General features: G+C 39.9%; 1 protein-coding gene across 18 annotated transcripts in view; it reads left to right on the top strand.

Annotated features, from left to right (window-relative positions):
• Positions 1-12,188, top strand: part of DEPDC5 (DEP domain containing 5, GATOR1 subcomplex subunit) — a 158,339-nt gene that overhangs the window by 122,528 nt on the left and 23,623 nt on the right. For 13 of the 18 annotated variants that reach the window (XR_014021036.1, XM_081285913.1, XM_081285906.1 and 10 more), the window contains 5 exons: positions 4,172-4,326; positions 7,077-7,154; positions 7,625-7,757; positions 9,877-9,985; positions 11,567-11,794. Coding sequence is in view for 12 of the 18 variants with exons in the window: in XM_081285913.1 (XP_081142039.1) it covers positions 4,172-4,326; positions 7,077-7,154; positions 7,625-7,757; positions 9,877-9,985; positions 11,567-11,794 (703 nt within the window). In the remaining 6 variants the exon portion in view is untranslated. Of the gene's footprint in view, positions 1-4,171; positions 4,327-7,076; positions 7,155-7,624; positions 7,758-9,876; positions 9,986-11,566; positions 11,795-12,188 lie in introns of those variants that run through there. The other 5 variants (XR_014021037.1, XR_014021039.1, XR_014021038.1 and 2 more) reach the window with 3 other exon arrangements.

Genomic DNA, 12,188 nt, shown 5'->3' with positions numbered 1-12,188 from the left:
GTCTGTGTCAAATACTATGGGAGGTATAGAATGAAAAACCTTTTACAAATATTACTTAATATGTGTCATCCCCTTCCTATCCCCAGATGGTAAGTTCCGTGAGGGCAGGGGGAGTATTTTCATTTGGGATGATATTTCTTTCTTCCCTGGTGTCATAAACCTTGCAGAACACCCGGCTATGGGTCTGGGAGTTTATTCCTAGTCCTTCCCACCTGCTCTTCAGTATATAGGATTCTGTCAAGGGTATATAGGATTCTGTCAAGGGTCTGTTTTTGGTACCTCTGCCTGACCTGAAGGAGCTGGGTGTCTGGAAGGAAGAAGTACCACTTAGCCCATTTGTCTCCAGGTAAGAGAGAGTAGAGTGCTATCTCCCAATAGCCTCCAGGCACATTTGGGAACTGGTGGGGCACATCTGACTGCTTACTGGTGAGTGATTATTCTTTAGCCTGAGAAAGCAGGAATGTGACAGGTGGAGGTGGTAAAAGGCCTGTCAAGGCACCTGTTATGATTGATGCTAATCTCAGAGGCATCCCTGACAGGGCTCTCTCTTTACCATTTTCCATAGCTTTTGGAGTGCTAGGAAGTAGGGAAGAGACTGGCAGTTGGTGCTGCTGCTGATGGTTGTGTGTATGAGAGAGAGAGAGAGAGAGAGAGCACCAGACTGTGTAGATTTCCATTTTTTCTATTGATGTCTTCTTTTCTGGATCCAATCTAGGCATCCCATTGTGAATAATGTTGCAATGAACATGAGTGTTCAGATATCTCTTTGACATACGGATTTAGAATCTTTTGTGTACATGTTAGTTGTCATGTTTCTCCTGTCTCCTCTGGTCTGTGACCATTTCTTAGTCTTTCTTAGTTTTGTGGGCTTCTTTTTTTTTGTGTGTGTATGTTAGTGTTTGAACCTTGGGTCTCATATGTATTAAGTATGTGCTGTACCCAATCTCATTTCCTTGGGTTTTTTTTTTTTTTAATGACCTTAATAGTCTTGAGGAGTCCTGGCCAGGGTATCCTGTAAAATGTCCTCAGATATGGGTTTGACTGGTATTTTTTCTCATGGTTACAATGGAGTGGTACCTCAGAGGTGAGTTGCCCTTCTCATTATGTCATATTGGGATAGATGAGACCTGCAGGACATGCCTGTGATGGTAACCTTCATCATTTGGTCATGTTGTATTTGCCAGCTATCTCCACTATGAATTTACTTTTTCCCTCTTTTATGCTCTACTCTTTGCAAGCAAGTCACTAAATTTAGCTAACAGTAAAGAAGATAAGGGGAATATCTACATATGTTAAATGGAACCTCTGTAAGGAAGATTTTGGGTGGGGATATTAAGATGAAACACATCATAGATTAATATCATCCTTTTTGACTGTTTGCTAGATTTCTACCTGTGGTGACTACCATTCTGTTCATCCTGCCTTTTCTTTTTGTTTACCATTAGTCTTATTTCAAAAATGTACTCCATGTGGATTGTGGAACTAAATGCAACCTCTAGAATAAAAATGTGCCTACATAGGGAAAATTCAGGAAATCAAAAAATAAGATAGGATTCAATATAAGGACTTGTAATTAGTACTTTGTTACATTTAGCTCTGAACTTTTATTTTTTGGAACTAGGGAATGAACCCAGCACTTAACCACTGAGCTACATCCCCAGCCTCTGCTCCCCACTCCCTTTTTTCTTCACTTTTATAATTTTGAGACAGAGTCACATTAAGTTGCTGAGACTGGCTTTGAAAATTGCTATCCTCCTGCCTCAGCCTCCCAAGCCTCTGGGATTATAGGCATGTGTCACTGTGCCTGAGTGGTCAGAAGATAAAGACAAACCAATTCTTCAGGAGAAGCATAACTTTTCCTCTTATTAAGATCTGAGGAAAATATGCAGCTTCATTAAAGGCAGATTGTGTGTGATGCAGAACAGGGCTCAGGCAACTATGGGGCAAATTTGGCCCACCATCTTGCTTTTGCAAATAAAGTTTTATTGGAATGGAGCCATGCCCATTCATTTACATATCATCTGTGACTGCTTTGGTGCTTGTGCAAAGTTGAATAGTTGTATGAGAGACCAGGTGGCCCTCAAAACCTAGTATGTTTACTATCTGGTCCTTTATAGAAAATGTTTGCCAACTTACGATTTAGAGAATAACTCTTTAACCACATCTCTACCAGAATAAAGAATTATATACATTTGTGGCAGTATCCCTTAGTTTAGGCTGGTAGAGCAATTCTTAGGTTGCACTAGAGGGTCCCAAAAGGGCCTATGAGCCAGTCTTATTATGTGCATTAGAGTTTGTTCTAGTCTCCCTCAGTTAGCTTGTTGTAATTTAATTTTGGTATTGTGCCTATTCCTAAGCCTTATTGGTTATGGGCTGATGGTGGCTGATAATTGCAGGATGCTTATTTTTGTACTGCTCTAGGTGTTTATGGTACCAGCAAAGACTATGTGTTTTATTTGGTTTTCTTTTAAATCATTCATTGCTGTAGGAGAGCCTAGTGATTCTTTCAGAACCAGGGACAGTTTTACCCCCCAAGGGACATTTGGTAATATCTAGAGATATTTCTGTCATATCTAGGAGATGGGAAAAGATGGATGAGGTATTTCTGACATGCTGCTCAAGATCTACAGTGTATAGACAGCACCCCCCCACCTCAGTCTTATTTGATTCCAAACGACAATAGTGCTGAGATTGAGATTGAGAAGCCCTTTATTAGGAAGAGCGATATTTATATCATCTAACAAAATATGCAGCTGGGCACAGTGGTGCACTCTTGTAATCCCAGGGAGGCTGAGAAAGGAGGACCACAAGTTGGAGGCCAGACTTAGCAATTTAGCAAGACCACTTCAAAATAACCATTAGAAAGAGCTGGTGATGTAGCTCCATTCTGGAAGTAGTACCCAAGAATCACAAATTAAGAACCTTATACTTTTCCAGAGTGTCCTGGAAGGCTTATTTATTACATTTGCTATGGGATGCAACCTTTGATGAATGTTGTAGGGATTCTAGGTGAGCAGGGCATAGATGTGTGCTGTAGGACCTTTAAAGGAGGTGAGATAGGTATAATGTTACTGTGTAAAGCAAAACCTGGCAGCTATCAGGAGAGATTCATAGAGGTGGAGTGCTTCAGCCTGGGTGGAATGAATCATGAAGTAATTTACTAAGGGCTCAGCATTTAAAATGGCCTTTCAAGATGATGGGCTTTTAGCCAGTGGTTGTGGAGAGAGGAATCTCAGGGTAACAGAACACACATACAGGATTATATAAGCAGATTCTGATTTAGCTGGAAATGTAGATGTCAGGTGGTATGGCAAGGCCACAGGTCAGGCAAATGTGCAGAACCCTCAATGGCCTAGGAGTTGGTTCTCAATGGTATAGCTCATAGAGAGATACAAGATTTTAGAGTAATAAAATAATGAGGTGGATTCTGTTCTTACAGAAGATTCAAATGAAAGTGGCTTCCAGTTAAGAGTTTTCAGGGGAAAGGCTGAAATTGTGGAGCTAGTTAAGAGACTGGTCCAGCCCTCCCTGATCAGAGGAAGGGTGAGCCTGATTTAGAAGTGCATGCGAATCTATAAAGGGGAGAAGGGAGCTGTCAGATACCTCTTAGGTTTGAACCTGGACAATCAGAAGGCTGAGTGTATTGCTACAGATACAGGAAAGGACTGGGGTGGAATGGGGGAGTCATAGTAGATGGAGAGGTTCACCCATTTGTCTTTAAATGTTTTTTCTTCCCCTCCTCCAAGTGTTATAAGGAATGATTCTGACTTTTCTCTTCTGTCTATATGGAGGGAGGGGTTTCTTTAGTGTAAATCTTGTCTGAGTTGGGTGCTGAAGTAATTTATTTGGTTCTGAGGATTTGGAGAGTGGGAATCTCCATTTGCTGTAGCAGAAGGCAGGGCACACAGCACTAAGTGTGGTCTCTAGACTGCTTTCACTCTTCTATCAGGTCCCTGTGGGGACTGGGAGTGAGAGGAATGGAAGACCATATATGTAAGTAGCTTTAATGATTGCATAGGTGGTGGTGGTAGTTATTGATTTTATTTTTGTGTATATGTATGTGTGCATGTATGTATATAAATGCTTATTGAATGAATCAGCCAGCTTATTTACTAAGTTTCCCTGTTGATTTTTTTGTGGATTCCAGTATTAATTTTTAAATCTTCTATAGGTATCTCTGGAACAAACTGTCATTCCGGTGTTGGATAACACCAGTTTGGGGGTAAGCACAGGTCAATCTGTGGACAGAGGCAACAGCCAGACCTTTGGGAACGCTCAGAACATAGGAGAACAGGCCTTTCCATCTGCAAACTCTAGTGACAGCAGGTGAGATTCAGAACGGCCGAACTTGTTCTCCTCGTGGGATGAGGACAGTGTAACCTTATCCTTAAGGACTATGGAGGATGGGATTCTAAAGCTTTGGGCCAAGATCTTTTTTTTTTTTTTTTTTTTTTTTTTTTGGTGGTGGTGGTGGTGGCAGTGGGGGTGTGGGGAATCATACTCACTTTATGCATGGCAGGTGTACACTCTACCACTGAACTACAGATTCAGCCAGGACCAGGTTCTGACTATCACAAATCATATGAGATGCTCATAAGTCATTGCTTACCCATACCTGTGTGATGGGGCTAATGATCTATGCTCTGCCTTTCTCACAGGATAGTTCCCTCAGAGACATAGAAATGTGTCAGACATTATGCAAGAGTACAGGGCTTGAGGAATGGGGTCTAGACAAATCTCTTGGTCACCACTGCCCTGGTGGCATGATACTGTGCGTGAGATAACATGTAGTCAGTAAGAAAATGAATGAACAATGAGTGAGTCACTCATTGTGGCCAAACATGGCTGTTTTTTTCCTGTTGCTGAGTATCCAGAAGAATAAGAAGAAGCTTTCTGTATCTTATTTGCTTGAGCAAGTACCCCTGCTTTAAAAAAAATGAATTATTTATGTATGTATGTATATTTGTGTATTTGCAATGCTTGGGATTGATCCCAGTGCATCCTGCATGCTAGGTGAACACTCTACCACTGAGTTACATCCCCAGCCCTTTTAATTTTGTGACAGGGTTTGCTAAGTTGTCATTTGGAGTCCTCCTGCTTCAAGCCTTCTTGACTAGCTGGTATTACAGGCATGTGCCAATGTACCTTGCTTAAAATATTAAAAAAAATTAATCAATGTATGATAAGTTTACATATTTATGGGGTAATGTGCCCTGGATTTTAATGCTGTTTTCAATTTTTGATAAATTTCTTATTTCCTTCCCAGCTATGTTTGTTTTATAATAATTCTGCCCAAGCTGTTCTTGTTGCCTCACTATACTGACTGTGTGGTCTTTGAATTAATGATCTAAGAAAATTTGACTTTTACACCCCTTTCCCCAATAGCAGAAGGTTCTCTGTAGTGTTTTTTTGGCTGGCTCCTGCCAGCAGTCACTGTTTCCTTAACGTCATAAATTCTGTGCTGGTTTCACCTCTGCCTCATCCACTGCACTACTTTCATTCTGGCCAGTAGAGGCGATGATCAGTTCAGTCCTGGACTTCTTTACTCTCTGTCTTCTCCCAGGCCCATATCCCTGGCAAAACCAGGCTGGCTTTTTGACTGTGTCCATGGGCGAGATTGAAAGAGCTGCCCAGTGCACAGGGAATAACTCCATCTACCTCATTGTGTATGAGGGTAGAGTGGCAGGTTTGCTTCTGCTTTTAGAAGAAAAGAGGAATTAGGGATGTTTACATTGGAGGTGAGAAGACCAAAAATGACACAGCAGGCAGAATCAGGACTAATGATTGAAAATTACAGATAACAGATTCCATTTCATGGTAAGGAAGTCATTAGCAATGGGTATTGCTGCATGAAGGAGCTTAGTCCTCTGCCTTTGAAGGTGTTCTTGCAGGGAGGACAACTACTTGTCCAGATTCTTGGACTCTTCAGGATCAGAAGAAAATTCTGAAGTTTTTTTAAAAGACTTTTTTCTAAACCTGAGATTTTGGAATGCTACAGTAAGTCTTGAACTTTCCAAATTGGCAAGCAGAGGAGTATGGAACAGAGGAAAAAGAGAGGTTTAAGAAACTTGAATAAGTATCCACCTAAGTCCTAGACATGACCCATTTTGCTATGATTGGAAACTGTTCAGTTGCTGAGTATGAAGCATGTTTTCAGGAACTGTCATACTATTAGGGAGAGCATGGATAGCAGGTTATAGAAACTGGATGTTGTTTCTTCTTTAAAAAATAACTTTATTTTATTTATTTATTTTTATGTGTTGCTGAGCATCAAACCCAGTGCCTCAAACAAGCCAGGTGAACACTGCACACTAAGCCACAGCCCCAGCCCTGGCAGCAGGTTATAGAAAGAATCTGGATTTTGGAATATGATTGACCTGGATTCAGATCCAGACTCTGGGGCTTCTCAGCTCTTTGACTTCACCAGTTCCTGCAACCAATATAAGTTTCAAAGTGTTGAAGTTATCATTATTTTGTTTAGTATTGTTTTCCATATTGGGGCTTCACATATATTAGTCCTGTATTCAGTAATATACATATATTAGCCTCGCAGCTACCCTGAAAGGCAGGAATAGTATTATTGCTGTTTTTCAGATTAGGAAACTAAAGTCAAGAAAAGCCAGAGGTCCTATAGCTGGGATGATACTGGGATTCTGGTTAGAATAGAGCATAGACCCCATGCTCTGACCATAACTACCTAGCACTGTGGTCAGGATGAGATAAAGTGACATGTAAAAGGCTTTTTGGACAAAACTAGACCAGTCCAAGGAGATTTCTTGGAAATGGTTGGGCTTGAAACATTATTAAATGGGGAGATATTTATTAAGATATTTATTAATACATAAGACCACTTTGAATTCCTTTTATTTATTTATTTATTTTTAGTGAGTATAGTCAGGAAGTAGGAAAACCTCTATGAGATATCCCCAGGATACTGCTGTTCAGAATTTGCTTGAATGCCTTCCATTGTCAAGATTGCCCTTGTTTTCAGCACTTTAAAAAGTAGACCATGTTTCTAATATTTGTGCTTTTGCTCATGTGTGTGCCCTCTTGCTTTGTTATGCTCTGTGTTACAGTTCTCAGCAGCAGGCAGCAAGCTCCTTGACATCATCTTCCACCCTGGCAGAGATCCTGGAAGCCATGAAGCACCCCTCGTAAGTGGCTCATCATATATGTGGTGCAGGGGCAGGAGGTTCCTGAAGGCCTATGCCATGGCAATGCTCAGGCATTGTAGTTGGGTGGATTTATACCTGAATCTTCTGCTTAACAGCTTTGAGACCATGGGCAAGTTACTTGACTTCTCTGAGCTTACCTATAAGTGTGGAGTTTCAAAAAGAGTGGATAAGCACATTGTTGGAAGGATTAAATGGAATAGTTATGTGACATAGTGTGATGCCTGATAAGTAAGATGTTCTCTAAATGTCACTTCCCTTCTTCCCCTTAATCTTTTTCCCCACAACACCTTTTGTTGTCTTGTTGGGATTTCTCTTGGTCTAGGAATTACATAAAGAAATTGATTTATGGGGGTTCTCATTTCATATAGTAAATGCTTTTTCTGACTTCTCATCTTCTCTTTCTGCTTGTTGCCACTGGACACATACATGCTGACTGCATTGGAACCCAGGACAGGAGTTCAGTTGCTCTCTGAACAGAAGGGCCTCTCGCCATGCTGCTTTATCAGTGCTGAGGTGGTGCACTGGCTGATGAACAATGTGGATGGGGTCCAGACGCAGGCAATGGCCATTGACATCATGCAGGTAAAATAGCAAGACAGGTCCTATAGAACTGTCTGTTCGGTCCCATCGGCAGGTTGGGTGAAAATCTGTTTTTAGTAAGTGTAAGGCATATATGGAGTCGATGAAAGGACAGGTTTTGCTTTGAAATATACTTTTTATCTCAACTTAAAATCTGGCAATTATTTATTACTTTAACTGAAACATTCAGAGAGCAATCTGCATTTTTGAATCTAGTAATCTCTGTGAAAGATTTTTGGAGAATATTCTTCTCCTAACCTCAAGCCCACAGTTTACCCTTGTTAATTCCTACTTATTGAAGACCTGAGCCTGAATTCAAGGCTCTCTTTCAGGGGCTTCTAGTGCCCTGTACTACTTTGACAGAGCACTTAGCAAGCCAGAGTGAAGAATCTGTCTATATGCCTTGTATTTTGTCTATATGCCTTGTATTTTGCTTGGTACGTGGTAGGCACTTAGCAGACGCTTGCTGAATTTAATTATGCTGTTCAGAACTAGAACCAAACATGAGAGGAGAGAATTGGGTAAGGTTGAGTGACTGAGTTGGTTCATACAATCCTGTCCATATAGAGATCCCTACTAGAAATTGGTGGTTTGCTAAGCAACTGGATTGTCAATAAAATGATTTGAATTAGCATGTGATCCTCAGCTCTTCCTTTGAGGATCTCAATGTGCTATTTTTCATAGTCTTTCCCTAAAAACTTTATATACTTCCATCTCTCTGAGAATACTATTTCTTTGTTCATATAATGAATGTTACTACAGCAGTTAAAACAAAATGAACTAAAATTATATGTATCAACATGGATAAATGTCAGAAGCATGATGTTGATGAAAACTAATTTATAAAATGATATAGTATTATATCCTTTATTTAAAATTTCAGCTGGGTGCAGTGGTGCACGCCTGTAATCCCATCTACTCAGGAGGCGAGAGGTTTACAAGTTCAAGGCCAGTTTGGGCAGCTTAGTGAAACCTTGTCTCAAAATACAGTTAAAAAAAAAAAAAAAAGGATTGGGGATGTAGCTCAGTGGTAGAGTAGCCCAGGGTTTAATCTATAGTAACATAATCAATCAATCAATCAGTGAAATTAAAAAATAAAATAAAATCCCACAAGAACACCTCACTGTCATGTCAATACATATCCATATAATAGCATTTTAAAAAACTTGCTTGAGAATATTGCTCTTATCATTTATTTCTGAGGAAAGAGTGGTCCATAGGTTTTTGGTTTTTTTTTAAAGTGAAAAGAACTGAAGACAGTACAGTAGTGCCCCTTCACTCCCTTATCCCAGTTTCACTTTCCAAGGTTTCAGTTAGCTGTGGTCAGTTGTGGTCAAAAAATATAAATGAAAAATTCCAGAAACAAATAATTTGAGTTTTATTATAGTAAATTCTTATAATTGTTCTGTTTTATCATTATTGTTAATCACTAACTGTGCCTAATTTACACATTAAACTTTGTCATAGATATGTATAGGAAAAAATTATATGGTTGTCCTCTAGTATCTGTGGATTGTTTCTAGGACCCCTATGGGTACCAAAATCTGTAGATGCTCAATCTTTGTATATCTTCTCATATATTTAAATCCTCTATGTATTACTTATGATACCTAATACAATGCAAATATTTGTGCTGCATTGTTTAGGGAATAATGACAAGAAAAAGTTCATACATGATCATAAAGATGGAACTTTTTTGTCAAATATTTTTGATCCAAAGTAGGTTGAATCCACAGATTCAGAGAGCTGATTGAATATCTAGGGTTCAGTATTACCTTTCTTTTCAAGCATCCTTTGGCGGGGGTCTTAGAACATATCTCTCTCAGAAAAAGTGGGGCTACTGTATAGCAAAATGTTAAATTTGATAGAGATGAATGGTGGTCTACATGGATTTTTTTCTATGTTTTTCTGTACGTTTGAAATATTTGATGATATACATGTAATGATATGACTTATACCAGGATAATATTTAGCACAGTACAATCTTTATGTCTAGTGGGTAGTTTGAAGATAGGGTCTCCTTAGTGCTCCCATTACTCCCTTGACTCTAGTGCACAACTGGGGCCTATCCACTCTGAGAAGTCTCTTTGCAGAAACTTCAGAGTTTCATTGTCTCTCCTAGAAAATGCTGGAAGAACAGCTCATCATGCATGCATCTGGTGAAGCCTGGCGGACCTTCATCTACGGTTTCTATTTCTACAAGATAGTAATGGACAAAGAGCCCGACCGAGGTCAGAAGCAAGGCAAATGCAGTGGCCCACAGGAGTGGGTGTTTTTCTGGTGACCTACTGTTTCACTTGACGGCTTCTTGAGCTCCATGTGTGATTTTATATTCTAAGTTGACATTTGAGCATTTGTATTTAAGCATAACCAGAGAGAAAAGTTTCTTAAGCTATAGTATGTTCTTGTTGAGGACAATGTAGGTGGAAGATAAACCTAAAAGAGGCCAAAGGACCTGGTATGAGAATTCTCACAGCATTTTTTAGTAGCTGATTTTAAATATAGCGCCCTACCTCTCCACTCCCACCTGGTGCAGGTGGTTTTGATGATGACATAATGGTCTCCAATCTGTGATTTATAGCACTTCTTACTTCCTGGGTTTCCAGGCTCCAGATATTCTCCAAGGAAGTCTGTCAAGTCCTCACAAGTTTTCCAGGATATGTTTTAAGTATAGTCATCCTTTGGTATTAGAGTGATATTGGTTCTAGGACCCATTTTCTCCAGGATACAAACATCTGTGGATGCTTAAGTCTTTTATATCAATGCATAGTATTTGCATATAATGTGTCTACATCCTCCTATACACTTTAAATCATCTTTAGATGACTTATAATACTTAGTACAATGTAATTGCTATATTGTACTATATTATCTAAGAATAATGAAAAGAAAAATGTCTGTGTAGGTTTAGTATAGAAGCATTTTTTTTTCTGAATATTTTGAATATGTGATTGATTAAGTCTGTGAGTGCAGAACTCATGCATCCAGGAAGCAGATTTGTTTATTTATTTACTTTTTATGGTGCTGGGGATGAACCTATGTTCTTATGCATGCTAGGCAAGTACTCTACGACTGATCCACACCCCCAGCCCTTTAAAAAAAAAAAAAAAACATATAGAAGAAAAAATAATCCCCAGAGAGAAGCAGTTTCTCATGTGGCCATGGTGAGAGCTGACTTGTTTAGTTCCGGAGGCACCCAGGACTCAGACCAGCCTCTCTTGTACATGTAGCACATGTGTGGACCTTGACTGGAAGTGACTCCCATCCTGCAGACAGATAGTTTCTCCACCTTTAGGTCTAAAAATCATACATGAATTGATGCAGCTGGTGTCACTCACTGTGCTGTTTTGTCCAAGGATGTGACAGAAGTGGGAACTTTTCCCTTGTAGCCACTAGTATGTCCATTGTCACTTTTTTTCTTAAATAATTATTTTTAAGTAAATAAGTAAACACTTATTTTTGCCTTCAAATTGAAGGGGAGGGGGTTTACCAGTATATGCTCTGAAATTATGGGTATAAAATTGAATATAAATTACTTGTTCCAATGAAGTTCATATAACATATAATTAACCATTTTAAGGGCATTTAGTACTTGTGCAACCACCACCTCTGACTAGTCTCAGACTATTTTCATTACTGTCTAATGATTTTCCTATTTAGGACAAATTTTATAAATGGAGTCATACAATATGTGGTTTTTATGTCTAATTTCTAGCATATGTTTTCAAGGTTCATCCATGTTGTAGCATGCATCAGTGAGAAAATAAGCATTTGTACTGAGGTATCCTTCTCTCCCTTCTGCTTTTTTTCAGTGGCCATGCAGCAACCCACTGCCACCTGGCACACTGTAGGTGTGGATGACTTTGCCAGTTTCCAGCGCAAGTGGTTTGAGGTTGCCTTTGTGGCAGAAGAGCTCTTGCACTCTGAGATTCCTGCCTTTCTCCTACCCTGGCTGCCCAGCCGGCCAGCCTCCTATGCTAGCAGGCATAGCTCCTTTAGCCGCAGTTTTGGAGGACGGAGCCAGGCAGCTGCACTTTTAGGTAAATGCTTGATCTAGCTGGATGTGGGGATATATTGGCAGGTGCCTGGGAAAGGGTAGCAGCAAACCAGGGAATGATGCCACGTGAACCAGAATTAGACCTTTTGTTACTCCAATACTTTCCACTGTTGACACTGTGCTGTTTTCCACTGGCTGAGCGGATCCAGTTTCATTTTTTCCCAAGCCATAGATAGTATTTAGCACCTCTTAAATCAGAGCATGGTGCCAAATGTACATTTATAGGAGGGAATAGAAAATGTGGCCACTTTTGGTGAGAGCCCTCAGGATACAGGGAATATAAGTTGGTGCTCACCGCAGGTTTAATTCCTGTCTGAGGCCTTGAAGACTAGCATCCTAGGATCTCAGAATAGGAAGAAACCTGAAAGGTTATCCAT

This window comes from Spermophilus citellus, assembly GCF_964194105.1.
Source record: "Spermophilus citellus genome assembly, chromosome: 3".
NCBI classification, from domain to species: Eukaryota; Metazoa; Chordata; class Mammalia; order Rodentia; family Sciuridae; genus Spermophilus; species Spermophilus citellus.
This window is presented reverse-complemented; position numbering and strand designations above follow the sequence as displayed.